Source organism: Mirounga leonina, unplaced genomic scaffold, assembly GCF_011800145.1.
Source record: "Mirounga leonina isolate KUSES-001 unplaced genomic scaffold, KU_Mleo_1.0 Mir_153, whole genome shotgun sequence".
NCBI classification, from domain to species: Eukaryota; Metazoa; Chordata; class Mammalia; order Carnivora; family Phocidae; genus Mirounga; species Mirounga leonina.
In genome coordinates this window covers 23,873,222-23,901,001 of record NW_023270387.1, presented here as the reverse complement: position 1 = coordinate 23,901,001, position 27,780 = coordinate 23,873,222, and the positions used below count along the sequence as shown (strand labels likewise).

At 50.6% G+C, this 27,780-nt stretch overlaps 1 protein-coding gene across 5 annotated transcripts; it reads right to left on the bottom strand.

Annotated features, from left to right (window-relative positions):
- Positions 1–26,803, bottom strand: KCNJ5 (potassium inwardly rectifying channel subfamily J member 5). 5 transcript variants are annotated; one of them, XM_035009292.1, is made up of 5 exons: positions 26,563–26,803; positions 8,249–8,406; positions 7,888–8,153; positions 6,269–7,207; positions 1–2,824 (listed from the first exon to the last, which is right to left on the bottom strand). In XM_035009292.1, the coding sequence occupies exons 4-5, from the start codon at positions 7,203–7,205 to the stop codon at positions 2,502–2,504; spliced, it is 1,260 nt and encodes a 419-aa protein (XP_034865183.1). In that variant the 5' UTR covers positions 7,206–7,207; positions 7,888–8,153; positions 8,249–8,406; positions 26,563–26,803; the 3' UTR covers positions 1–2,501. The 5 variants fall into 5 exon arrangements, with proteins under 5 accessions (XP_034865183.1, XP_034865185.1, XP_034865186.1 ...); XM_035009294.1 differs by lacking the exon at positions 26,563–26,803 and having other exon boundaries at positions 7,888–7,981; positions 8,083–8,153; positions 8,249–9,101; XM_035009295.1 differs by lacking the exon at positions 8,249–8,406 and having other exon boundaries at positions 7,888–7,981.
- Between the last annotated feature and the right edge of the window lie 977 nt (positions 26,804–27,780).

Below are 27,780 nucleotides of genomic sequence, written 5' to 3'. Positions count from 1 at the left end.
TTACACAAGAACTTCCAGAAAACTATCTGAAGGATGTTTCTAACTTCAGTTGTATCAACTGGACATGAAGAAGGACTTCCTTGGGATATGAAAGGCAGTCTTCCTGCATTTGAATTTTCATGAGAGAAAGCAGCTAATATGACTAATCGCAGTGCTGTGGGCTCTGACCTCTCAGGGAGCTGGGATGTACTGATCTCATCTGCTTCTCCAGCCAGTACGGCTTCTATAGTTGGCAGAGACATGATAGGGCCTGGGTTCATGGAGGCCGCCGCAGAGTTCGAGAACTGGGGAGTGGCTCGCTGTCCCCATCCTTGCTTAGCTGCCTCACTGAGAGGCACTGATGGGTTTTGACTAAGGCCAGTTTTAGATCTGGCTGGGGGGTGGGGGGGCGAGGAAATAGTCCTGCTGTGCAAGCCCCAGGTCTGCCAGGCCCAGGGTGAGTACTGACCCCACACTGAGAGTTCCAGCTGTAGGTCCTCCCACCCCCCCCCCAAGGCATCCTTAGATTCCTGATAGCATGTAGTTCCCCACCGGGGTGCTCAAGGCTGCCTGCTTCCTTTTTCCATGGGGGCAGGATTCCAGGGCATTCTCCATTCCCTCCAGACCTGCTTTGCCACAGAAAAACGCCTGGAATCAGGATTCAGCCCCATGCCTGGGGAGGGAAGGGCCCCTCTTGCTCCCTGTGTCCCTGTGCCTCCTCTCAAGATCCAGGCCCTCCTCTCAAGATCCACAGGCCCAAGCACAAGGATCCCCTTCCTCTGCATATGACAGCCCCACGAGAGGTAGTTCCCCACCTCAGGCTGCCTGTCTCCTCTTCTCACCAACCCCTGGACCTAGAACACCCAGCCTGAGGGGCTGTGGGCCTGAGATCCCAAAGCCATTCCCTTTGCTCCGCCTTAACCTCTGCCTCACTTGGGTGCTGTGCTCACTCCCAGGGAAGGTGCCTCGGAGCAAGCAGGTAAATGCTTCCATTATCAAAGGCAAGCTGAGAGCTGTGAAAATCATAATTCTGTGGCTCCATAATTCTGTGGCCAGGAAACATTTGCGACCTCTCTCCAGGTCCAGGTCAGCTACTCAGGCCCTGTCGGCCTCAACACATACCAGACGCGCCTCATTGACACAACAATGCACCCTGTCCCCTTGTCCTCTTCCTGGGCCTCCAGACCGGAAAAGAAGAGCCCTCTGCAAGTTGTCCTTTTTAACGCTCTTCTCTGCTCTCTGCTCTTTTCTCTCTTGAGGCTCACTGGCTCTCCAATTCCCCCACGGATTGCCCTCACCCGTCTCCTCCCCTTCCCCCTTTTGAGGCCTCATGTGGGCTCTCCCGGCCCAGTCTGTGGGGAGGCCCAGGGGCTTCTCAGCTGGACCTGAAGGCCAGGTCATCCCGGGTGGGGGGGAACCCCCTCGCTGTGCCTCCCATCCACCTCCCCCCAGATAGGGGTGCTGAGCCTGAGTCAGAATATCTCTGCAGTGATTGGTGGGGATGCTTATTTTAAACATTTAATTCCTTGCCCCTCTGTTTTCCTCCCCCCTCCTGGTTTCCGTCCTGACTGGCTCATCTTGCCTTCGGAACCCCAGCTTTCTCCATGGATCACACCCCAGGCTGAGGCGGTGGAAAAGAGCTATGGTGAAGGTTATAAGTACTTTGAGATTCTGGGGCCAGAAGTACCAGAAAAGAACGGGCCGCTGGGTTCTCCGTTGGGTGGGAGCAGCGGGCCCCCGTGCGGTCGGGAATGGCCAGGACGCGGCTGATGACAGCTTTCCATGTGCTCGGGGCTGCGCTGTGGCCCAAGCCACCTTCTGAGGGTCACTGTAAGGAGATCAGTTATCTAGTAGGCTACACGTGACACGCAGAACACAGCAGAGGAGACGCATATGCTTCACAGATGATAAGAGACCATTAGGGCCCCGTCCTCCATGGCTCTCAGGCAGTGGACAATAGGCTGGGAGCTGACAGGGACTGCCGGCCTAACTCGCATGGACCTTGACGCATGAGGTCTGCGAGCTCACTCTGGGACCAGGGGGTGGCGCTTCCAGGTGGGCAGAATCTCTCCACGCGGAACCCACAGCAAGCCTCCGGGTGGTAGGAATTGGGGGGGGACGGCCCTGTCCAGGTGTCAGCCCCTGGAGGGGAGCTGCTGGTCGGTCTGTGAGACCCAAGCAGGGAGGTGACCCTGGCCAGTGGGACGTGTGTGCGGAGACAGAGGCTGCCCGGTAGCTCTCACTGTGGGGAACCCCATCCCGGCCTGGCCCTGAGCCGTGCTGACGGAAGCTGGGAGCAGAGAGGCAGGGCTGCCTCAGGGGTCCAGGCGCGGGGCCACCTGCTCAGGGAGGCCTGAGCTGGGAGATTCCAGGACGGATATCCTGTTCCTCCCCACAGAGCCTGGATGGCTCCTGGGCCCCCCAACAGCGCACTCAGCTCCTTCACCCCTCCTCCCCCCAGCTCTGCAGCAGGTACTGTGCTCAGAGGCCAGGGAGGGGGGGTCGGGGGGCGAGTACAGTCCTCACACGGAGCCCCTGTTCTCCCGGGACCCACTCAGCCCCTCAGGCTCGTCCTCTCCCTCCTGCTCGGCCTCTGTACGCAGCCCTGTTTCAGCACAGCCCCCCGGCAGGGGCGGGCTCGGGAGGTACTGGAGGAGCCGGCCTTCCCGCTGCATTTCTGCCAGCTCCTTGGCACAGCAGCTGGGCGTGTTGGTCTCGTACGTGTCATGGAAGGTGTTGTAGTCCACCTCGTAGAAACCCTTTTCCAACGTGAGGACTGGTGTGAATCGGTGGCCCCAGAGCACCTCGGTATCCATGTAGGAGCTCCGTGCTTGGCAAGTCATGCCTGTGGGGACAGAGGGCACGGAGATTAGGAGTGGCCACCGCCAGCCGTCCATCAGCCGTCCGTCCATCAGCCAGCCAGCCAGCATTTGTTGTACCTCTGCTTGGGCTAAGCACCCTGGAGGTGTAGAGCTGAATAAGACAGTCCTCGCCCTGGAGGAGTTCAAGGTGTGCTAGAGGCAGAACATTAGAAACCAACATGCGAGATTCCGGGGTAGGTTCCTAGAGACTGGAGTGGATAATTCTGGAAGAGCTAGAGCCAGGGACGTGGTTCCTGAGAACAGCATTAAGGTCTCGAAGATTGAGACACAAAAGAGGCAGGAAAAGGGTTTGAACAAAGATAAATTCAGGGCGCCTGGGTGGCTCAGTTGGTTAAGCGGCTGCCTTCGGCTCAGGTCATGATCCTGGAGTCCCAAGATCGAGTCCCGCTTTGGGCTCCCTGCTCATCAGGGAGTCTGCTTCTCCCTCTGACCCTTCCCCCTCTCGGGTGCTCTCTCTCTCATTCTCTCCCTCTCAAATAAATAAACAAAATCTTAAAAAAAAAAATGTTTAAAATTAAAAAAAAAAAAAAGATAAATTCAGATGGAGTGAATGTAGAGAAGCTGACCATCTTATAGGGCACACAGGGATTGTTTGGGGTAGACACATATGGGCAGAAGCCTCTCTCTCTCTCTCTCACACACACACACACACACACACACACACACACACACACACACCCCTTGGCTCCTTGATTGCAGCATGCTCCAAAGCCTCCATTCCCTGTCTCCTCAGCCCTTGCTTGCCTATGTTATTTTTAGGTGTTGCTTTCTCTCCAGGGAGGAGAGCAGCTTTGTTTATGGATGAAGAAGCCTCTGTGTTTGGGGTCACAGGAAAACAGCTTGCTGATATTTAATCTTCTGGCCAAGGAAGGTACTGGCGTGTGCTCTCGGGAACGAAGGAGAAGCTGGCTCCAGCTTCCCAGGGTGGGCTTTCTCTGGCAGGGGTCTCGTGCACACCAGACCCAAGTGCAAGGCTGCTTCCCACCCATTTGTGCTCCAGTGCTGGGCACCCCTGAGGTGCCCCCCACACTGTGGGCTTGCAGCCTGCTCTCTGCTCCCTGGGTCTGGCCTGGGCCAGGCCTTTCCATGCAGTCCTCCCCCGTCACAGCTCAGCAGATGCCCCGAGCTGGGCACTGAGCAGCCTAGACCCAGACCAGGTGTCTGCAGGCTTGGGGGCCTCAGGAAAGACAGCGGACAGGACCCCCACGGGAACCTGTGGGACATATCTCCTGGAGGCTTTCCTGATTTGTTTTACCCCTTGGGATGTGGCAGTGGACCCCCTGTATCAAGAGACCCTACCTCTGTCCCTGGCACTCATCTTCGCATGCATTTGGGAAGGAAAGAAGCCCCTGTGGTTGCCAAGCACTGTGCTTTATGTATGATATTCCATCGAATCGTCTAATCCCCCCAACGACCCTGTGAGTTGTATTATGCTCATTTTGCTGACGAGTTAAGCAACTTGCCCAGACACACACAGGCAGGCTATGGCAGGGCTGTGCTCGTCCAAACTCGGCCTGAATCAGCAGCGCATGCTCTGCTCTGTAATGTGGCCATCAGGCCACCATAGTCGCGGAGATGAGAACAGATGTGGGTGGGGGGCTCTCCTTCCCTTGTCTCCCCGGGGCCCCCTGCACTCATGGGAGGGAAGGAGGTCAACTAGACAGGGCAGGTCACCCGGGGGCCACTGATGTTGAAGGATACTCAGGGGAGGGACCAGTTCAGCTGGGTCACCCCCTGATCCCTCCACAGTAGGTGGCAGTGAAGGCACGGGGGGACTGTAAGGCACAACTCTCCTGTTTGTCCCCACATCTCTGACCTGACCCCTCCTTTGTGGCCTCAGAGTGGTGCTCTTCCCCCAGAAACTCAGCCGGTGTTCTGCTCCCGAGCCCAGCACCAAGGGCAGCGTGACCTGCGAGCCCCCAGCTCTGTCGCAGGCTTCCTGCATCCTGGCTGTCCTTGGCCCCAGGGGCTCCCTCGGCTGCCACCATATGCTGCCTGGCCAGGCTCCAGCTCCCAGCAGATGGCCGAGCAGCCCCCTCCATGCCAGTCCCCGGAGCCTGTTCGCACCCTGGCCAGGTCCCACGGGCTCCGGCCGAATGAGAAGGTTTGTGGATGCCCCATCGGAGTTTCCCGCACAGCAACCAGGTTCCCGAAAGGTGAGGAAGTCTTGTTTGGCCATCTTTCTGACTAGCCCCTGAAATTTCAACACTTAAGATTCATAAGTGAAAGACCTGAATCGAACACCATCTGCATGAAGCTGGGTGCAGCATCTATGTCTGTTAAATGGGATTGGCGTGGTCCTCCGGTGTCGCTGCAGAAATTGGAAAAATACATATCATTTTGAGCCTGAGTGAGTTTTCTACAAGTGCTCAGTCTACCGGGTGACAAGAAGAGAGGGAAAGAGGAAGAAAGGGAGTAAGAAGCAGGGTGCAGGGTTCTGCAGGAGGGCTCCTCTCCCCAGGAGTTCAGGCAGGAGTGGTGGGACCTGGGCCTCATGCTCCTGCTGGCTGGCCTCGGGCTCCCTGGAGCCCTGCACCGAGGCCTTGGCCTTGGGCAATGGTGGAAGTTCCTGGCTGCTGGCTGCCCATGAGACTTGAGAGCTGAGCAGGGAGGTGCCGGGCCGGCCATGAAGAGGGCATCTGCTTGGGCCTATGTGGATGCAGATGGACTGGTTTCGGCTCGTCCCCTGTTCACTCAGCCAGCCTTCCAAAGGGAAGCTCAGGGACAGCCTTCCTGGGGTGGGGGGGCGGGGGGGCGGGGATGGCAGCCAGAAGAGCTGCCCTCACAGGTCTGGGGTATAGACACCTCTTCAAAAAGAGGATTCTGTGACTTTGAGAAGCCTTGTGTTTGGGAAATCACAGAGTGATTCATGGCATGTAGAGATACCACGAAGTCCTACTGTGAAGAAGCCTGTGCACCTTGTTTCACTGTATTTCTCCAAGTTATCTGATCACAAGACTCTTTTTGGGTAGACACATGCCCCAGGATGTGGTGGGGCAAGATAGCCTGTCGAAAACAAGGGCCAGCTTTGGGGTCCCCTGCCTTCCCAGGCATCCCGGCTCTATGACTTACTCTTGGACGAAACTAGACTGATAACTTGCCTGTCTGTGCCTCTGTTTCTTTATCTGTAACCTAAGGAACATCATCTTACAGAGAGTGGGAAGTTAAGTGCGATACTGTTTGTTAAAGTTTAGAACTATGTCCAGAAGTTAGAGGGTTCAGTAAACATTAGTTGTTGTTATCACTCCATCTTGATTGAATGACAACACCCCTCAGATCACAGTTAGAGATTGGGCTGGCTGAGAATCCCAGGATTCTCAGGCACCAACTGCCATCTTCTAGCCCTGGTGGCCTAGGTTCCCAGCACGTGGGAGAGTTCTGTGGCCAAGGAAGATAAAGTGTCTTACCTGTTGCCTCCACCATCCCTTCTAGAATGACCACGACTTCAAACTCCTCCTGATCCAGCTGGGCCCGAGACATCTCCCAGAAAGGGCTCTTCTCGTTGATCTCGTGGGAGATGATGAGTGGAGACACCAGGAAGAGACGGTCATCCCCAGTGTCGAAGCCCACATTGATGTCCGTCTGGTTCAGGGGGATGAACTCCCCTTCTTTGGTCTGCCGGGACTTGATGAGCTTGGCACGGATGGAGGCCTCCACAATGTGGGAGTTACGAAGGTCACCCACCCGGAACATGAGGCAGAGCTTCTCGTCCCGCATGGAGATGACTGCATTGTTGGAAAACATGAGGGTCTCTGCTCTCTTCTTTGGCTGACTTATCTTAACAAACATGCACCCCACCATGAAGGCATTGACGATGGAGCCAAGGATGGCCTGGACCAAGAGGAGTATGATCCCCTCCGGACACTTCTCTGTGATCACCCGAAAGCCATACCCGATGGTGGTTTCTGTCTCAATGGAGAACAGGAAGGCAGACACAAAGCCACTGAGGTTTTCAACACAAGGAATCCACTCCTGGTCACCAACATGGTCCAGATCACCCCGGATGTAAGCGATCAGCCACCAAATGAAACCGAAGAACAGCCAAGTGATGGTATAGACCATGGTGAAGACAAGCAGGTTGAAGCGCCATTTGAGGTCCACCAGGGTGGTGAAGAGATCGCTTAGGTATCGGTAGGTTTCTTGGACGTTGCCATGGTGGACGTTGCACTTGCCACTCTTTTCCATGTAGCGCTGGCGGGGCTTCTTGCCTTCTGCTAGCAGGCGAGTACGGTCAGTGGCAATGGGGATGTAATCACGGGCCTGTTTGGGGATCTTCTTTGGGTCCCTGGGAGTGACCCCAATCTCCATATCCTGGTTCATAGCATTCCTAGAATCACCAGCCATAGCTGGGATGCATTGAGTTAAAAAAGACATCATCAGTGAAGGGGGCTGTGCTGATTCACAGAAACACAAGATTTCAAGGTCACTCCTGCCTCTGTGCTCTCAAGGGTCCTCATCTAGTGCACAGTGGAGCCTACCGCAGAGTCCTCAAGGGCAGGGACCGTGGTTTTTTTTTTTTTTATACTATTTGCTTGTATTCCTGGCACCTCCTACAGATTCTAGCATATAATAGCAGCTCAATAGTTGTTTGTTGAATGAATAAATACGTAGGTGCAAACTACACATGGTGTTGAAAGGATTTAAGAAATCTGGGAGCAATTAAAAAATAATAATCGCAACAATTTATTAAGTGCCTGCTCTAGTCCATGCAGTACATCCAGACTGTCACTTGTTATCACAGCAACTGGTTGGAGTTGGAGCTTGATCTCCAGTATGTAAACACTGATTGCTTATGCATCATATTTATTTCTAGGAGTCTCTCTCCTTCCATTAGAATGTAACCTCCACGGGGCACAGGTACGTCTGTTTTGTTCCCTCATACATTCCAAATACCCAGAGGGTAGCCCAGAACATACTGTATACTCCAAAAGCACTTGTTGAATAAGTGAATGAATAAGTAAAAAAATAAATAAGAGCCCCAAAAAGGTGGATGGTTAAGTGATAACCTGGGCCACCAAACACTTACCTGGCAGAGTGGGTATCTGGATTCTTGCTCACAGGGCCCAGAGCCTGTGCTTTCTTCTTTATATCTCCCTGTCTCCTTTCTTTATGTCTCAGATCTTAGCAGCAGACAGAAAGGAAAAGGCAGTGAGTGTCTGATTCACCATGTGGTCACTCCTACTGTCTGAGGGGAGGAGTCTGTGGCTGTCCGAGCACTTACGAATATGACAAATCGCTGTGTAGACCCACCATTAAAAATCTTGACACAGTAATTCCCTGCCGTCTAAAAACCTGAAATGGACAAGATATTAATGCCCCTAAGGTTTTCAAAAGGGCTATAAACCTATATGTGAAATCAAAAACAAACAAATGAAAGCCAAACTCACAGATACGGAGAACAGATTGGTGGTTGCCAGGGAGAGGGTGTACGGGGCGAGCGAAATGGGTAAGGTGGTCACGAGGTACAAACTTCTAGTTGCAAATGAAGTCCTGGGGATGTGATGTATAGCGTGGCTATTATAGTTAATGATACTGTGCTGTATATCTGAAAGAAGCCGAGAGAGTAGGTCTTCAAAGTCTTCATCACAAGAAAAAATTGTAATTATATATGGTGCCAGATGTTAACTAAACTATAAACTATATTTCCCAAAATATACATATATCAAGTCATTATGTTATATCTCTTAAACTAATACATTACATGTCTGTTATCTCAATAAAATGTCTCAATAAAAAATTGCTTTTCAAAAAGGCTGTACCATGTTTTGGAGTATATGCCACACTTTAAAGAAACACCCAGACACCTGCAATGGTCCGCTGTTTTTCAGATATTCCGCTCACTCCCACTGAAAATACTTTAAGACTCTGATGCAGCTAGGAAAGACCATGAGAATCTCCACAGCTAATAATCACAGCTTAAATTTCTGAGCGTTCACGAGCCAGGCACTGTGCTAAGAAGTTTATATCCATTAGCTCATTTATAATCCTCACAACAAAGTTATTAGAGAAGAACGGCTATTATCCCTCTAATCTTCAGGCAAAAACAACGAAGCTCAAGTAGTTAAGTGGCTGAGTTAGGGTTTGAATCTAGGTTCATCTGCTCCAGCATGGGGTCTCACAGTACCCACCACACAGTGGCTTGCAGACATTGATGTTCTGTGGCTCCTGCTTAGACTGATGAGCTGCTCGCTCCAGAAAGTTCTATGAGCTTCAAATCCTGGGGGAATTCCTCAGGGGATGCCATTACTCAGCCCTTCATCTTTACAAGCAAGTTTGTTTTGATTTCACAGGTAGTTCCACTCCTTGGAAACAATGAACCTGATAGAACAACCCGGATGAATGTTCTATAAGCCATGAAGGAAGATTTCCCCCAACGTGGAAAGTCAGAAGATCCTGGCATACCTTTTTCTTTGCTACCTTGGTAGTTGTGACAATTTCAAGGTAACCTTTAAAATATCATATTGAAGGGTCATCCGAAGGGTTGTTTGTTTCAGATGTCTGTTGGCCATTTCCCATTCTGCACAGGGCCACCTGCTCCCCGCTCCCTCACATGGCAGTTACAAAGATAAATGAAATGAGGAGCTGGATGCTTGATGTTGCTTTGCAGAATCCTAAGCATGGTTTTGCTTTGCCCCTAGGTTGGAGACTGTTTACTGAGAACTCAGGGATGCCCAGAAAGGGTGAGAAATGCTGTTACTCCCAATGCCCTGGGGGCTCCTGGGAACCCAGCTACTGGAACCCAGATAGAGGTCTGATCGGAGGGCTGCCCATGGACTCCCCAAGCCACTGCTGTTGGGCAGGGCAGACCCAGTGCTGGCCAGAATGAGTCACCGGCTAGGGCACCTGGCAAAGCACATTCTCCTGCCCTCATATCTTCCAGAGAAATAGCTTTTCTGCTGATTTTCTGCACTGTTTCCTTCTTTATTTTTGAATATACTTTCATATGTTCTTGTAGGAGAAAGCCTTGCCCTGTACTAGAAACAGAGAAAGGTTTTCTAGGACACCTCAGTCAAGACCAGAGAATTTTTTGTGTGTCCAGCAGACAGGGTAAGGATTCACTTCTGATTTGAGATTGGCATCCATCCTCCAAGTGTGCTAGAATCCTCGGCAGAAGTTTTTCCTCGCTCAGCCCAGGGCAAGATCTGGGTTCTAGGATCAGCTTCTAAGAAACGTGTTCTGTGACCCAAGGAAAAACCATCTTCATTTTCTTTGCCTCAATTTACTCTGCTATAAACCCCAGATAATATTTTCTGCCATTCCAGCTCTGGGGGCCATTATGAGGATCTAGGGAAAGACTATATGAATACAAAGATAAATATAAATATAAATGTAAATATATATTCATAAACACTCCTTGAAGTGAAATTTAATGCAACGCCCCATTAACCCCCGTTTTAAGGATGAAGAAAGAGACATAGAGCATCTAAGTCAAGTATCAAAGGCCCCAGTGGGCCGCTTCAGGGCAGGCATCAAGCTGACTGGTGTAGAACCTCTCCTCCCCAGATTTCTTCCTAAGAGTAAGTGAAATGCCCACTCTAGAAATCTTGGCCGCCAGTGCTGTGGGCGCATAATATCAAAAGAATTTTCAGGGACAATGGAGATGAGCTTTTGAATCAGATTTTCAAGATCTGTTCTATTCATTTAGGCACCCATATTCAGCAAGCATTAGTTGAGGAACTGCGATTGTCCAGCTTCTGTGCTAAGACCTGGAGATTAAGCAGTGATTAAGCTGAATGCAGACCCAGCCTTTGTATAGTTTATAGTCTAGCACCGCCCCCTCTGAGCCCAGGGGTCTGAGCAGAACTGCCTGTGGAGAGAGAGGTGGGGGGAAAGGCTTTGGGCTGGAGGAGGCAAAGCCAGTATGAGAGCTTCTCCCCACAGGACCCGGGGAGGCACCGACAGGAGCAAATCCCACTCAAGCTCATCAAGCCTGGTGTTGCTATTCATCTGGAACCCTCTCTTGTGTCTGAGGATAAGAAGCTGTGCCTGGACATGATTAAAACTCTTGGGAAGACAGAGCCTGAAGTCCAGCAAAGTGGTTTAAACTCTTTGATATAGAAACACAAATGGAGAAAGAATCAAAAGAGGCAAAATCAAAGGAAGTTGTATTTTAGGTGATGCACGAGTGACTCTGACATCCTTTTAAGTGGACCTCTGTGTGAAGAATTCCCAAACACCCCCGCCACACACACACACAGTGAAGAAAGCCCTGTGTCATGGAGTGGGGGGGCTTTTTCTAGAAAGTCAGGAGCCGTGGACGCAGCATCTTGATAGAAACTGCATTTGGAAATCAGCAGGGTTTCCTGAAGAGAGCACTGGGCTGGGAGTCTTTTTTTTTTTTTTTGAGAACGAGAGAGAGAGAGAGCCTGCAAGGGGGTGGGAAAGGAGGGGCAGAAGGAGAGGGAAAGAGAGAATCTTAAGCAGCCTCCACGTTCAACGCCCAGCACTGAGCCAGATGTGGGGCTCGACCTCACGCCCCTGAGATCATGACCTGAGCCGAAATCAAGAGTTGGATGCTTAAACGACTGAGCCACCCAGGGTGGCTTGGGAGTCTTGTTTCAGACTCAGTTTCCCTACTGTGAAAATGAGGACAGCAGACATCCTTAACGATTTCTTCCTTTCTCTCTTATATTTGCTGGGTCAATGTCTGTTTCCCAGAGTTTTGGGATATGGGATGAGGTTGAAGGAAGGGTAGTGGAGGAGAATATACTCCTATCTCAGACTAGATATTTGTATGCTGTTCTGCAGGAATCTATATGGCTGTACTCGTTGTTAAAATATGAAAACACTCCATGGTGGTTGCCCCAGTGCCCTCAAGGACCTTCAAGATTAGCAGGAAGTATTAAAGGTGTTATCAAGGGCGTATGTGCCAGGTGTGGAGAAGGCACACGCAGGGAGGCAGAACTCTAAGATGCCCTCACAATTCCTGCCCCCCGAAATAGACTCCCTGTATATGCCCCCAGACCTGGGGATGGGATACTCACTCCCATGATGAGCCTATGTCACGGCCCAGCTGACTTGAAGAAAGGGAGACCTTCTGGGGTGAGCCAGACCTAATCAGATAAGCCCGGGAAGGGAGTGGGCTTTCCCTGAAGTAGGAGAAGCTCTTTGCTAGCTGTGGAGATGGACAGGGGCACGTGGCAAGGAATGTGGGGACCTCTAGAAGCTGACAGCAGCCCCTCGTGACGGTCAGCAAGGAAACAGGGACCTCCTATGATCACTAAGAACTAAATTCCGCCACAGCCACAGGAGCTGGAGTTCCAAAGGAGCATGCAGCTGGCTGACACCTGCCTTTTAACCTTGTTAGACCCTGAGCAAAGAACACAGTCATGTTGTGCCTGGACTTCTCACTTAAGAACACTGAGCCAAAAACTGGGTGTTGTTTTAAGCCATTTAGTCTGGTCCTTTGCCAAGGCAGAAATAAAAATCTAACACAGAACAGAAGGGGGAACCAGGTAATAAATGATTAGGAAAGCTGACTCTGGCATCAGAGTGCCCACCTTCCGATTTCACCTTGAGCTGAGGGACTTAGGGGGAAGTTATTGCTCTGAGCCTCAGTTACTTTTTCTGCAAAATGGGGATGATGACCGCACCAACCAAGGAGGGCAGGCGCGAAGATGGAATGAAGGCGCATGGGCAATGCTGGCCGAGGCTAGTATTTATTTTCCATCCAGGGCTGGAGTTGCGGGGGTGGGGTGGGAGAGCTTCCAGCAATTCAGGAGGGCCAACTGTGGGTCAGCATCCTGCTTCCATGGCCTCATTTACTCCACGGGGAGGTGTTGTCTTATTCTACGAAGAGGGAAACTGGGGGAGAGCTTAAATAACTTGCCCACAGGTGCTGCGGGGACGCTCTCTAGAACCCACAGTGGTTGCAACGGACAGAATTGTTGCTGGGAGAGGAGTTTCCAGCTCGCTTCAGTCTCTATGGGATCCCCAGAGGCTGTGCCTGAAGAACTTTCTAAGAACTCTCCCGTCTGTGGCCCTTCTACGTGGACGCAGAGGCTGTTCTGGTGCTAAGATCTGGGTGATTCTCCTGCAGGGAGACCTGCAGAGGCTGCATTCTCTGCTCCTCCCCTCCTGGGTGCAAATGAGCCACCTCCCTGAGCCTGGAGGCAGGAACCAGAGGAAGAGGAGGGGAAGTGACCCAGACAGCGGTCTGTGAGTCCCTAGAATTGGGGGGTGCCTGGAACGTGGGGTTGGGGTCCCCCGTGGGGTTCAGCACGACCCTGGCCACCCTCCCATTGCAGGTCCTGGAATGAGAGCGGGGGGCTTTCCGTGACCCCCCTTTCCTCAGCAGCCTGCCCGAGGACAAAATGTTGGAAACTGCAGTTCTGGCCTCTGCCTTAATAGTTCCCTGCCGGCCACCGCAGCTGCCCTTCCTGGTCGCGAACTAGCGGCTGGTGGAGAGCAAAACCGGACCGAGACCTGACCGGCTCCCAGTCCAGAAGTTCATGGAGGGGTTGGCTGGTGGCCCCAGCCCCCCAGAACCTGTGCCCAAACCACACTGATGGGCTGGCTCCGGCCAGGGGGCCAGTCCTAGTTTCCTGGCTTTCAAAATTACCATCCTTTAAAAAACAAAAAAACCTTAGTTCATTCTGGGGTCTGATGGCAGAAGAACTCAAGAGTGATAAATCTTTAAAAACTCATCGGGTATTTTACTTTAAATCCCAATCGTTTTGCAGCTATTATTTGTTCTTATCAACTTAGATGTGAACCTAGTCTTTAATTCCTGGATGTTTTGTGGTTTTATTTTTTGAACCCAAGTTCAAAAACTATCTGGGTGATAGCACATTAGGTATTAGGTGTGGAAGCCCATTGAAAACTGTAACACAGATTCCTTCCCTCCTTCCTTCCTTCCCTTCTTCCTCCCTCCAATCAGTGAAGCCCCTCCCCCAAACAGTCACTGCAAGTAGGCACTCTGCTGGGCCCTGGGGGCAGGAGGAGGTAGATGAGCACTTTGCCAGCTTTCTTGTGCTTTCCAGTCACAGAGATCTTGTTAAAATGCAGATTCTGATTAGGTTGGTCTGGAGCTCCCGGAGTCTGCATTTTATCAAGGAGCTCCCAGCCTTGTTAATGCTGCTGGTCCTCTGAGTTACAAGGCTTCTCCCCTGTGGGTGCACACAGCCGGGAGCTGGACCCCATGCTGATGCCTAGGTCCCACACCCAGAGACCCTGACCCAGGGGATATTGGGGACCACTGCTGTATTTTCTGCCCTCTGGGAGTCACGGGAACACACAGGCAAACAATCAGTGCAGTAGACAGCGACAGAGACCAAGACGGAGTTCTTAATTTGGCTTCGCCAGGGTGAGTGAGGAAGGGTCAGGAAAGACTTGGTGGAGAAGGTACGTGGTGAGTGCAGTGAGGGGAGCCTGCTTGCCGTGAGAGGCTCATGTACTGAGCACCCTTTACGTGCCATCTCTGTGCTAGGTGACTTTTATGCATTGTCACTTTGAATACTCAAATAGGTCTGCCTCTGGGGTTATTGGTCCTCAGCCCCCTGGGGTTGGACCAGGCTGTCAGTGGGTCTGAGCCTCGGTGGGGGTCAGGCCCTGAAATGCCTGATCCAAGAGACTGCCAGAGGGACACACGCCTGGTCTGTCCCATGAAACCAGTGCATGATTTGCTGCTGTGTTGCCCGACGTGCCCAGGCTGCCCGGAGCCGTTTCCCTTTTCCTCCCGAGGGGGCTGTACCTTCCACCCACCCTCCTGCTGGCCTTCGGAGTGCCTCCTGCTGCGGCTTACAGCAGCTCCTTGATGTTTTCTAACAACGGCAACATTTGCCCCTCACAGGCACCTAATTGTTCCAAGGAGACAGGGAGTCCGCATGTCCCGGCTAACGCCTGTTCAAGCGTAATCCCCGAGCACCTCTTCCACTTCTAGAAATGTCTGTGTTGATGAATGGGCAAAGAAGATGTGGTACGGATATGCAATGGAATATTACTCAGCCATCAAAAAGATGAAATCTTTTGCAACGATGTGGCTTGAACTAGAGGATATTATGCTAAGTGAAATAAGTCAATCAGAGAAAGACAATTATCCTATGATCTTACTTATATGTGGAATTTAAGAAACAAAAGGAGCATAGGGGAAGGGAGGAAAAGATAAAACAGGATGAAATCAGAGAGGGCGACAAACCATAAGAGACTCTTAATCATAGGAAATGAACTGAGGGTTGCTGAAGGGGAGGGGGGTGGGGGGATGGGGTAACTGGGGGATGGACATTAAGGAGGGCACGTGATGTCATGAGCACTGGGTGTTATATGCAACTGATGAATCACTGACCTCTCTACCTCTGAAACTAATAATACACTACGTGTTAATTAATTGAGTTTAAATTTTTTTTAAAGGAAAAAAAAAAGAAAAAAAGAAATGCCTGTGTTTGGACACTATGGCCCCTTACAAGGAAGAGAAAACTAACCAGCAGCCACGGATCCCACTAAGAGCGATTCTCCTTCATCTCAAGTGTGTCTGCCTCTGCCAGGCGCGGGGAGAATACTTGGACTTTTTGGCTGAGCGGGGCGCGCATGCTGTGGTAACCGGAACCCATGAGGTTGGCACCAAGCTCTGCTGTCTACGAAGCTCAGGGAGCGGAGGGGCTGGACTGGCGTCTTCCAACACAGACACACTGTGATGTGCTCCTTATACCGGTCGTGTACCGATAATATACTTTCTCCCGTTTTTTTATTCCAATATAAGCTCTGCTTTAGACCTTCATTTTCAGGTTTGTGATAGAGAAAGAGATTTTTAAGAGATATAACTCTCTTTATTCTGGGCAAGCAATTCTATGAGCACAACCAAACTTGCTCTGGGTTTTGGGGACACAATAGGGAGTGATGGGGACAGAGGCAAGGTGAGCTCGCGCGCTCTCTTGGGGGGGCCACTGCTGTCCAGCAGGAGCTCCTTGCTGCCACACAAGAATGTGGAGGTGCTGCAGTAAGACCTTCCTCTCTCTCTTTTTCCAGAAAAGCTAGAAGTGAAGACTTTTAAACCTGAATTTTTTTTTTCACCATTGACCACTATTTCGACAATTCTGGGGCCGTGAGTTAATCAAAGAAAATATCCCTGCAGGTCAGATTCAGTGTGCCAGCTGCTAATTTATACTTCTGGGTTACTGAGCCAGAGGGAGGCTTTTTCCTCACATGGACACGTTGGCTTGGACTTTGAGTTCTGCTGAGCATGGTGTGAAGAGCTGTGGTAACACCAAAAAATGCTCCTCGCTAACAGGTCTTCCATGAACACAGCCTATCAGCCCTCAGTACAAAGGAAGCCAGAGGGCCAACCTGGGACTCCCACTGCAGTAAAGAGATGGGTGCGTGGACTGGTCCCCCAGGGCCCACCAGTCTGGTTCCCATGGTCCTGACAAGCCCTGTCTCCTCGCCCACAGCCTCGCTCTCCCCAGTCCCCTCCATTGTGCAGATGGTTGTCATGACCCCTCTGCATTCCCTCAGTGCCTTGTCCTCTCCGGCTGCACCCTTTGCAAATATGCCGTAGGTGGTAGAATCCTGGACGAGCATGACAGCCCTCCATTTCCATCATGGCGCAGGTGGTTCTCAGTGGGGAGAAAGTCCAACTCTAAATGCCTCAAGGAAGGTTGAAGGAGCTCTCTCCCCAGAGGAGGGCTGTAAGAACGGGAACATGGGTCAGGTCACCTCCCAAGCTCACTTCTGGCTCAGATGTAATGGCTGCTGACCACCAGTGATTAAGGAATCCTGGGCTAACAGGACTGGGAGGCCCTGACACGAGTAGGGTTAGACCACACGTGCTGGTGTTATGCCCAGCATGCTCCTCACTCTCAGGGGCCCACAGGGGCTTGGGGAATGCATACTCATAGCTCTGCTCCAGCCTGAATGCCCCATAAAGGGGACTTTGCAGAGATCTGTCATAGCCAAAGGGAATTTTGGCACCCCTCTCTCTGGAATGCAAGGGTCTCCCGTGGCTGTGTGAGGTGGGAGTCCGTGCGCCAGGAGCAGGTTGAAGGGCTTTCATTGAAACATGGAGCCAGGGACAGGGTGGTTGGAGGGACGGGCTGTGTCAGATAGGACACTTCATCACTGCGGGTGTCCCGGCACACCGTGTCCCTGATGGCTTAGCTGCCAAGGGCTCTGCAAGAGAGTCACTGTGTCAGGAGGGTGAGGAGGCCTCAGGACTGAGGTCCCCCCCGCATCGGCCCGGCTCAGACTGCCCCTTCCTGGGGAGCTCGCAGACGCACGCATCTCCCCAGCCCAGGCATCCCGGCCTCCATCCCGGGGCGGCTTCTGTCCCTCCGAGGGGCGCCCTTGAATCCGGCCCCTCAGTGTGAGTGGGATTGTTATTTAGAGCAAAGTCAGGGTGGGGATATGGATGCAGGACTGAGGCTGTTCCTAGAGTCACTCAGCTGTTCCTAGTTTTGAGTCAGAGACACCCTGACAGGAGCAAGCCCTTTCAGGAGCATCTATCCCATCTGTGCGGCTTTCCCGATGCCCTTTACACTCATTCTGCTATTGTTCTAAGCACATGTTCAATTTGTTGCCTGTAGCTGGTTATGCTGATTTCTGGTTTTTCTTTGCAGAATAGCCCGGGAAGTGAAATTTGTGTGTGCATGCTGATGTGAAGAGGTGCCTTGTGTATCTTAACTCACTTAATCATCTCAAGTACAATGCGTCTGTTCCACAGGAAAGGGGACTGAGAGTCAGAGAAGGCAGAGAAGGTGCGAAGGTCATGTGGCTCCCAAACAGCCGAACCCGGCTTTGGGCTGACCGGTGGCCGACCTGCAGAGCCCATGCTCTCTTGACAGCCTTCCAAGTCCAGAGCACCAAAGAGAGTGTGATCTTGTTCTGAAGTATAATCCTGACTTTTCTGGCCACATATCTTGCCCTGAATTACACATTGCTGCTGAGGTCCCTACTAGCCTGGGTCTCTTTCCTATGTAAAAAATGGAAATATCCAAGGGAATTCTGATGTTAATGAAATAGCTCCCATTGTTTCAGGAAAATTCTACCCTCCCAAATAGTAGTATGAAGCTCTTGGTTCCCTAACTTGCATTGTTCCAGGCTATGAGGTCTGAAATAAACCAGTATTATTATTATTATATGGAATTGTGATGGAATAGTAATAGTAATTGGCATCTCTGTTGGGACTCTTTCAGAACTCTTGGATTGGCTTGTGAGACTCCTGTAATATTAATCCCACTTTCTAGTGGGAGAGTTGTGGCTTACCCAGGGAGGGCACTTCCAAGATGATGACATGGTAGACGTAGCAACACTGAATGTGAAGTTTTATGTAATATAAACACCGTAACAATAGGCCTAACGGGTGGCCTTGACTTTTCTGGCTCTGCCGTGAAGGGAGCCAATCAATGCCTCCAGGAGCACCAGAAGATGAGCCTGGGGCCTTCAGAGCCTTGGGCAGCCCAGACAAGGGAAGATAATTAGCTGCTCATTCAAATTGCATCCTTGGAGGATTTGGCAATTCTAAGGGAGTAATAAAACCTCATGCATTATTTTATGGTATCTGCAGAGAAACATGTACTCTATCAGAAGGACTGCAGACTAATCCCATGCTTGCTTTGTCATTAAAGAAACAAAAATACTGATGCTTCACAATAAAGATAAAAAGCAAAGAGAGAAGGATTAAATGGTGTTTCACTCAAGGGTTTTCTTTCTTTCTTTCTTCCTTTTTTTTTTAGGAAGACAGAGTTCTTGTCTGAAATGGGAGCCGACAGATCTGGCATTTGCTGGTGGACTTTAGTTCTTTGGAGAAAATGCAGAGACAAAAAGATCATTTTGACGGTACTTAAAAGATCTATTTGAATATATTTAAGGGAGTCCAAATATTTCCAGCAATTTTTAAAAGGGCAAAATTAGGCTTAATTCAAGGTATGGAATATAGATTTGAAAGTCTTAATTATGTCATGAGTACCTTTCCAGCAATAGAACATTTCATACCGTACCTAATTATTGAGGAGTGCATCTATGGAGCAGGCCTGGAAGCTTGTGACTGAGGTTCCCAACCTGTGTGGCTCTCATTTGCTTAAGATGGAATATTTCATGGCCCTTCTTGGCAGGCTGCTGAGGGGTCTGACGTCTGTTCTTCCTAATACTTGGCCATGGCTTACTGGCCACAGTCCCGATTCACCCACCCAGCCCCCTGCGGATGATGTATGAAAAATCGTGAATAAAAGGGCATGAAAATCAAATTAATTCATTTTCCATTTTCCCCACATTTGTATCTGTCTATCCAGTACTTTTCCTTTTTAAGCCCACTATCTCTTTGAAAGCGAGCAGTGCAGTTATAATACATTCTCTTCATTGTAACCCTGCACTGTGAGTATGTATTCTGCATTAAATAATAAAGGAGATTAATAATTAAATCAAAATGAGAAACCCCTTGTTTCCTGTCTACAGCCCAAGGGACAGATTTCCTGGGCTGGTGCCAATTTATCAACGATGATTAGAGGCTAGGAGGCCAGAGAGGTACAGAGAAGATGGCAACAAGAAAGCAGGGTAATGTGAATACGAATGTACTTATGTACAAGTGAAAAGATGGGATGGTGATAGAAGGTGAGTGGATGGGGAGAAAAGACCAGAGAAACAGGGCACAGTAGGTAAAATCCCAATAATTAGAGTTGAAACCTATTGGGGGTTCACCCTACACCAGATTGCATTCTAAATGCCTTACCTGTATTAACTCATTTAGTCATTTCAGAAAAGGCATAAGATGGGTACTGTTTCCCCCATTCTACAGATGAAGAAACTGAGGCACCAGAAAGGGTGAGCCAACTGCCCCAAAGCTGGTATTTACATGGATTGAAACCCAGGCGAACTGGCCCTGGAGTCACTCTCAAAGTCTAAGGACAAGAAAAAGAGAATGCCCTAAATGCTCCAATAAAGAGGAATGAGACAAATCTTATGGGAGAATGAATGAAAAGGAAAAGCCAGTGAGAGTAAGAAAAAAATACAGTCAAGAGAATTAAAGAATTGAGAGTGAAAGCAGGTCAAGAAACAAAGGATGGAATGAAGACAAAGTGAAAGTCAATTAGTCAATGGGGCATCAGAAATGAGCATTGGGAAGAAGAAAAAAAAGAACAGAGAACGGGATCTATCGAAGGGAGTATGTCATTGAGCACGTGTTGTCAGACCTCTCCTTTGCAGTCTTATATAACCTTCTCCCCACCATCTCAAGGTAGGTGTTCTTATACCCATTTACCAGAGGGTAAACTGAAGGTCTGAGAAACTAAGTGATATGCCCAAGTTCACACTGTTGGTTCATGGCAGATCAGAAAGAATTGTTGTTAATGACAAAACGTCGATGCAAGAAATCAAAGAATATCTAAACAAGTGAAGAAATATACTATATTCATAGATTGGAAGATTCAATACAGTGAAGATGCCAATTCTCCCCAGACTGAATATGCAGGCTTAATGCAATTCTTAACAAAATCCCACAAAATTTTTTTTGTAGATGTAGAGAAGATTATGCTAAAATTTCTGCAGAAAGGGAAAGGAACTGGAATAGGTGAAACAATTTTGAAAAAGAATAAAGTGGAAGAAATCAGTCTACTGAACTTTAAAACTTGTTATATAGCTAAGTCTATGTGGTAATGGAGGAGAGATAGACACATAGATCAATGGAGCAGAACCCAGAAATAGACTTTCACAAATATACCCAACCGGTCTTTGACAAAAGTGCAAAAGGGATTCAACGGGGGAAAGACCATCTTTTTTTTTTTTTTTTAAAGATTTTATTTATTTATTTATTTGAGAGAGAGAATGAGAGAGAGAGCACATGAGAGGGGGAGGGTCAGAGGGAGAAGCAGACTCCCCGCCGAGCAGGGAGCCCGATACGGGACTCGATCCAGGGACTCCAGGATCATGACCTGAGCCGAAGGCAGTCGCTTAACCAACTGAGCCACCCAGGCGCCCCGGAAAGACCGTCTTTACAAAAATGGCACCAGAACAATTCGATATCCATAGAAAAAAAAAGTGAACTTAACTAAGCCTCAAACCTTATACAAAAATTAACTCAAAATGAATCATGCCCTTAAATATAAATGATACAGTTATACACATTTTAGGGGGGGAAAAAAACCTGGGAGAACCTTCAAGATCTATGGCAGGCAAAGATTTTTTAGACTTGACACCAAAAATCTCATCCATAAAAGGGAACACTTATAAATTGGACCTCATCAAAACTAAACACGTTTGCTAAAAAAGACCCTGTTAAGATGAAAAGACAAGCTCCAGAGTAGGAGAAAATGTTTGCAAAATCACATATATGACAAGGATTAGTCCCTTGCACTATAAGGAACTCTCAAGATCCAACAGTAAAACAACCTAATTAGAAAATGTGTGTAAGACATGAAAAGACATTTAGTCAAAGAAAACATATGGAGAGCAAACAGGCACATGGAGAGATGGTCAATATCATTAGCCATTAGGGAAATGCAAAACCACATGAGCTATGTTGCACATCCACAGGAATGGCAACAATGAGAAATAGTGACAAGAGCATACATTGGCAAGGATGTAGAGAAAAAGGATCACTCCAAATTGCTGATGGGAAGGTAAAACAATGTGTCAGTTTCTTAAAGAACTAAACATAATTACCGCGTGAACCATCGATTGTACTTCTGGGCACTTATCCCAAATAAATGGAATACTTATGTTCATGCAAAAACCCACATACATGTATTTAGAGCAGCTTTAATCATAATAGCCTCAAACTGGAAACAACAAACACATATCCTTCGAGGGGTAAATGGTTGAACAAATTCAATAACCACACTGAAATATCACACACATACCCTTGGATGAATCCCCAGAGAATTATACTGATTGAAAAACTCAGAGGTTATATACCATATGATCCTATTTATATAACATTCTTGAGCCGACAAACACTATAGAAAGGAGAACAGATTCAGGGCTGCCAGGGGGTAAGGAAGAGGTGGGGCAGGAGGGAAGTAGGTTAGGCTATAAATAAAAGGGCAACATGAGAGATCTTTGCTGTGATGGAAATGTTGTTTTATTGTGTGAATGTTTAAGGGAAAGAATTAGGGGATATCCACACAGATGGAAGGAAGGACCAGCGCAAGCAGAGGCTGGTCTTAGGGGCCACAGAAGCTCCCTCCTTGGGTTCCCTCCGTGGGCTCCCTCCCCTCTTGGACCTCACTGTTTTTTTGATCCCCCTTGGAAAGCCTTCCCTGGTCGTCCCTGGCCTTCCTTTGGCCCCTTTGCCTCTCTTCAGTGGGTCTTATCCCTGATCCTGTAACATATCCGTGGGCACGTCTGCTTTCCTCAGTCAGTCCTCGGAGAGAGTGCCAAGGTCGGGCAGGCAGGGGGTGTTAAGGACCCAATCCTGTAACACAGGTTCTTACACACGGTCTGGCCTGTGGTAGGAGCTCCATTCCCATATTTAAAAGAATATGTGAGTGACTTTGAGGTTCGTCCGATGAAGGGCACTTTCCAAAGTGACTCAGGCAGCCTGAGTGGGGCTGTGAGGCCTGCATCCCTTGCTGTCTGTGGTAGCCCGGGGTAGCTGGCTGGCATAACCTTTGTTTGTCAGGGTCTCCTGCACCTGGGCCCCCGTGGGACCTGTTATCCCTGCTGGATGGCCAGCTTCCCGGAGCAGAGGCAATACCTCGTCTCTGTTGCTCTTCTGCCTCTCCTCCTGGCCAGACTCTGAGCATCAAGCACTCAAGAGCGCCATCTTGGGAGGGACAGACTCTGAGGGCAAAATACACAGGACACAGGGTCAGCCCCTGACGGCATTTCTCTGCTCTACTTCCTCACCCTCCTTTTCCTTTATGAGCAGCAAGAGATAATTCAGGACGATGGCATTAAGGCCAACTGATACTCAGGTAAGGAGCCTAAAATGTGAAAGAGGATGTAGGGATGGGCACACACCTAGCCTCCAAAACCAGGTCACAGGAGACAAGGAGGAGAGTCTGAAAGCTTGTCATGTTCTCTCCTTCCCTCCACCCTCCATTTATTTCCCTTTTGACTCCCCAGCCTTGGCCCCTAACCTCCCTGGCCACCAGATGGGTTGACCCTCGGGGACCAGGAAGTGCTGTGGCCACCTGACAAACTGGTCGGATGATCCCTGACCTTTGACCCTCAGCCCGTTCTCGTCTGGAATGATAATGGAACTTAACATTTACGCACCAGCCAGGAGCTCCAGGGTCATGTGTTAAAGGTTTGGCTCTGACATTTAACTTAACACGGTTGTTGGCAAGGGTTGCTGCCATCCGGGGCTCTGCGGACTAGAATAGCTCCCTTATCAGAATGTCAAGGTAGGAGGAACTAGATAAGCTTGCGGCACTGGCAGGAGCCATGGCTCCGTCCCTCGGCAGCCAGGGTCTCAGGAAGGGCCAGCTGTCCCGTCCGTTTTAAAATAATCCCAGAGAAAGCCACCCTCAAGTCTCTTAGAGAAATACATTCAGGCATTTTTTTTTTTTTCAAATGCCACACCGCAATCCTTTGTGTTTGAACTCCCATGTTCGAACTTATTTTGTCTTGAGGAAAAACAGAAAAATCCCTCCATGGCTGACAACGGTCTCAAAGCACATCTGATGATGGACCCTCTCTTGGAAACCAGGTCTCCGTGGCCTGATCTGTAGCTCAGACACAGTGAAAAGTTGAATCTAAAAATGGCTCCTTCGAACCACCTCATGGTTTCCTCCTTTCTCCCCATGGTACCCCCCCCAACACCCCAGCCTAAATATTCAATCAGTATTGCCCAGAACATGTAAGCTTTGGTGCTCATGCTCCGAAGTGTAAAAGCATAACCCTGTCTGAATGATCATGTTCCAAGATTTTCAAACATTAATTACTCCTGCCACATCCTAAGCAATCAAATAAATCGCTGTAGAACTGATTTAAAAACAAGAAACAGAGTAGATGCTATTTACAAGGACGCGAGTGCACAATAGACCCATCTGTGGCTTGGACCACAGAAGGCAGTGAGAACCAGGGTATCTGCAGAGCAAGTGGGACCTGGAGAAGGGGGTGCTCTGGTTGTCTCTTCCCTGCTGTGGGGTTACCTCCATCACAGGCGACTAGGCAGCCCTAGAGTCCCCCGCATCCCTGGCCGAGAAATCCAGGCAGGCACTGGCAGACAGCCCCACAGGGATCTTGCTATGCAGTCCACCGGGGACAGCGGGGCAGAGAACATCTGTGACGGAGCCACACTGACATCTCTGCTGGGCCCCCAGTGGAAGAGCTTGGCTCTGCTCAGGATGTGCCCGCAGACTGGGGGGTACCCACGGGAGACTTCTCCCTGGGGAATCCCAGTGAGCTTTGACTTCATCCTCAGGGAAGGCAGCAGTGTCCCGGACAGCCCCCTCTCTCTGCTCACACGTCCTCCTGTCCTCCTCTCCTCTCTTCTAGCGGCACTGCTTGCTGGACGGAGTTCATTCATTCTCTGTGTACTGCAGGAGGGCTCCTTCAAGAAGCCTGCGAGGTGGCCCAGCAGGTTATAGTGGCTTTTGGAGAGGACAGGAGAAGTCTGGTCCCCTCTCTGTCCGAGAGCTAGATAGGGTATCTAGAACAGGGCTGAGGTGACCTAGGGAACACTGTCCTTCCCTGCAATGTGAAGACGAGCTCCCTACCTGATGTTTCCCCTTTCGGCGGTGGCCCTGGTGCTGTTCTGATCATTTAGGCTGACGTAACAATTTATTATCCACCTCATAATTAATAAACGGAGCCTGGCAAGTAATAAACACCTAATAAACGTCCCAAAACATTCCTTCCAAGGTAAAAGAAGGTTGTCTTTTTCTCGCCTTAGGCTGTAAGTCTCGATTCTGTGAACTTAGTTTCAGATTTTTTGGGTCCAGGACGGTTAAGGGGGTGGGATGAGGTGAGGTCGGGGGAGGGTGGGAGGAAGAGCAGGAAAAGCAGTGGATGGAAGAAGAAGAAACAATCCCATCACATACACAAAATGCCCAGTATCACACAGTTAGCATTCAATAAATGACAATTTCTTAATATTATTGCCAAGAAGCAGAGTGAGGCTATCTCAGGGCAGATCAATAGTTTAAAATCCCAGGCAGCCTGGGGCGCCTGGGTGGCTCAGTCTTTAAGCATCTGCCTTCGGCTCAGGTCATGATCCCAGGGTCCTGGGATCAAGCCCCACATCAGGCTCCCTGCTCCCTGCTTTTCCCTTTCCCACCTCCCCGCTTGTGTTCCCTCTCTCGCTGTGTCTCTCTCTGTCATAAAAATAAAAAAATCTTTAAAAAATAAAATAAAATAAAATCCCAGGCAGCCCGACAAAGCTTTTCATGTCAGAGTCCAACCAAGGGCCTCTCCCTCTAGCTCCCACGCCGTCCACCCTGCTTGGTCCTTCTACCAGATTCGAGGGCACCCCAGGGTCTCATCCAGCCAGCTGATGGGATTTACGCCTGGCTTGGAGGAAAAGGCACAGATTTGGGAAGGTCAGCGCACCTTTCAGGGTTAGTGTTTAATAGTGGAAAGAGTCTGGCTTTGAAGTCAGAGGACAAGGGTTTAGAGGATAACAGCTCTGCCATTCTTCCTGCTCAGAACTCTAAAGCTACGGTCTCATCTCTAAAGCTGGTGAATGACCTCCGCCCCACAGGACTGGTGTCCAGATGAACTCATCCGAATGTGTCTGGCTCAGTCCTTGGTTCCATAAATATTAGCTGTTTTTCACTGCCTCTCCCGCACATGGAAAAGTGCTTTGTGGACCAGAGAGCCCGATGAGACAAAGGTATGTTTTGGAGTCAGACCCAGGTGAGAATTTCACTTGGAAGCTTTGTACCTCCCAAAAGTTACACAGCCTCACCAAGCTTGAAGATGCAAAAATCTGTTCTATTAAAAGGATCCAAAGAGAGCAAAGCACTTGGCGCATTCGGACACAAAGCCAACATCCCTGTGCCTGTTGATCTTCTGGTGGTGGAAAGGGGCTCTCGGAACAGGTGCTGGGCTAACGTTACCCGACCTGATGTGTAGGCTAGGCCCTGGAACTTTGCGGGGGAGGCCCGGTCCCACTACGCTGAGGCTGCTCCCCAGTCCTGGGAGGAGGGGGGACAGCCCTGTTTGACGGGAAGCAGAGACAGTTCTCCAGGGAGACACATGGATTTGGGAGAAGGGGAAGAATGATGGCCTTTCCTATTCCCTGTCCCTACCCTTGCAGCCAGGACTCCTGGCCTTTCTGAACAGTTGGAAAGATGTTTAAAAAGAGATAGAGAGGCATGCAGGAAGTGACCAGGAGGCAAGGAGGGCAGAAATAGCAAGGCCACGTTTCCAATTTGGCCAGACTTAGAAAAAAGCAAGAGTAAGCTGAGGTCAGAGGCTCTGAGGGAGCTCGCCGCCCCACTCCAGCCCTCTACACCCCCATTTGGAGGCAGGCCTGCTACCCAGGGGAATGATGCCCCCCACCCCCCACTGCCTGGGCCTCTCATACCAGGCAGGGGGGTTTCAGGGCCCCCAGGGGTACCCCAGCTCTGGTACCAGCACAGCGTGTTTACAGCTCTCTGAAGGCTGAGCTTCCAGAGCCCAGGACGCCTGCAGGCTCTGGGGAGCTGGGATTTCCTGGCTGAACTTTAAACTGGCCCTAAGCCCTTCACTGTCCCCATGGGCTCCCATAGTGGCAGGTGCCTGGCAAAAGCTAACTGCCAGGGACAATGGGCTCCTTGAGAGTGCCCATCCTGCCTTCCAGAACCAGTGAGCTGGGGAGAAAAGGAAGAAGGAAAAGAAGACAACTTACTTGTTGAGATCGGAGCTGCCGGGTCCCACTGATGCTAACTTCTGGACCTCCCTTAGAGGCGGTGCAGGGGCGCTCAGGGACCTCGAGGGGACTCTCCAGCCCCAGCCATTACCACAGCCTCCGACTCTGCCTAGAGCTCCTCCCTGCTGTGGGGTCCTGTGGCCAGAGGCTTCTAAGCCATCCTGTCCCTTCCTTCGCCAGCCCCTCAGTCACTCCCTTCCTCCTGCAGCGGGAGGCTCTGCTCACGCTCGCACTCTCTCTCTCCCGCTCTCCCGCTCTCCCCCTCCTCCCCTCCGCCCGCTTCTCTCTCCCGGCTCTCCTCCCCTTCGCCCCAGTACAAACGACTCTCTGTGTAATAATGTGTAATAACCGACTTAAAGGGCCGCAGGCAAAGGCGGGAGGGGTGGTTCTGGGGCCGCGGCTGGTTCTGAATGAATGGGGTCTGGCAGGGGGAGAGAGGACCGGAGGGGAGGGGTGGGGTGGGGGTTCTCCCCTCCCTCGCTACCCCCCTTGCTGCTAGCCCAGGGCGAGTGGTACTGGGGCTGCTTCTGGCCCTGCAGAGGCCAAGAACGGAGATCTGTGCAAGTGTGTGTGTGTGTGTGTGTGACATGCACCTGTGTCTGTGTGAGCGCCTGCGTGTGCATGTGTGTGTGCACCCGTGTCTGTGTGAGCGCCCGCGCGTGCGTGAGTGTGCACCCGTGTCTGTGTGAGCGCCTGCATGTGCGTGTGTGCACCCGTGTCTGCGTGAGTGCCCGCGTGTGCGTGTGTGAGTGTGCACCATGTCTGTGTGAGCGCCTGCGTGTGCGTGTGTGCACCCGTGTCTGTGTGAGCGCCTGCGCGTGCGTGTGTGAGTGTGCACCATGTCCGTGTGAGCGCCCGCATGTGCGTGTGTGCACCGTGTCTGTGTGAGCGCCGCGCGTGCGTGTGTGAGTGTGCACCCGTGTCTGTGTGAGCGCCCGCGTGTGTGTGAGTGTGCACCCGTGTCTGTGTGAGTGCCCGCATGTGTGTGTGCACCCGTGTCTGTGTGAGCGCCCGCGTGTGCGTGTGTGAGTGTGCACCATGTCTGTGTGAGCGCCTGCGTGTGCGTGTGTGCACCCGTGTCTGTGTGAGCGCCCGCGTGTGTGTGTGAGTGTGCACCCGTGTCTGTGTGAGCGCCCGCATGTGCGTGTGTGTGTGCACCTGTGTCTGTGTGAGCGCCCGCGTGTGTGTGAGTGTGCA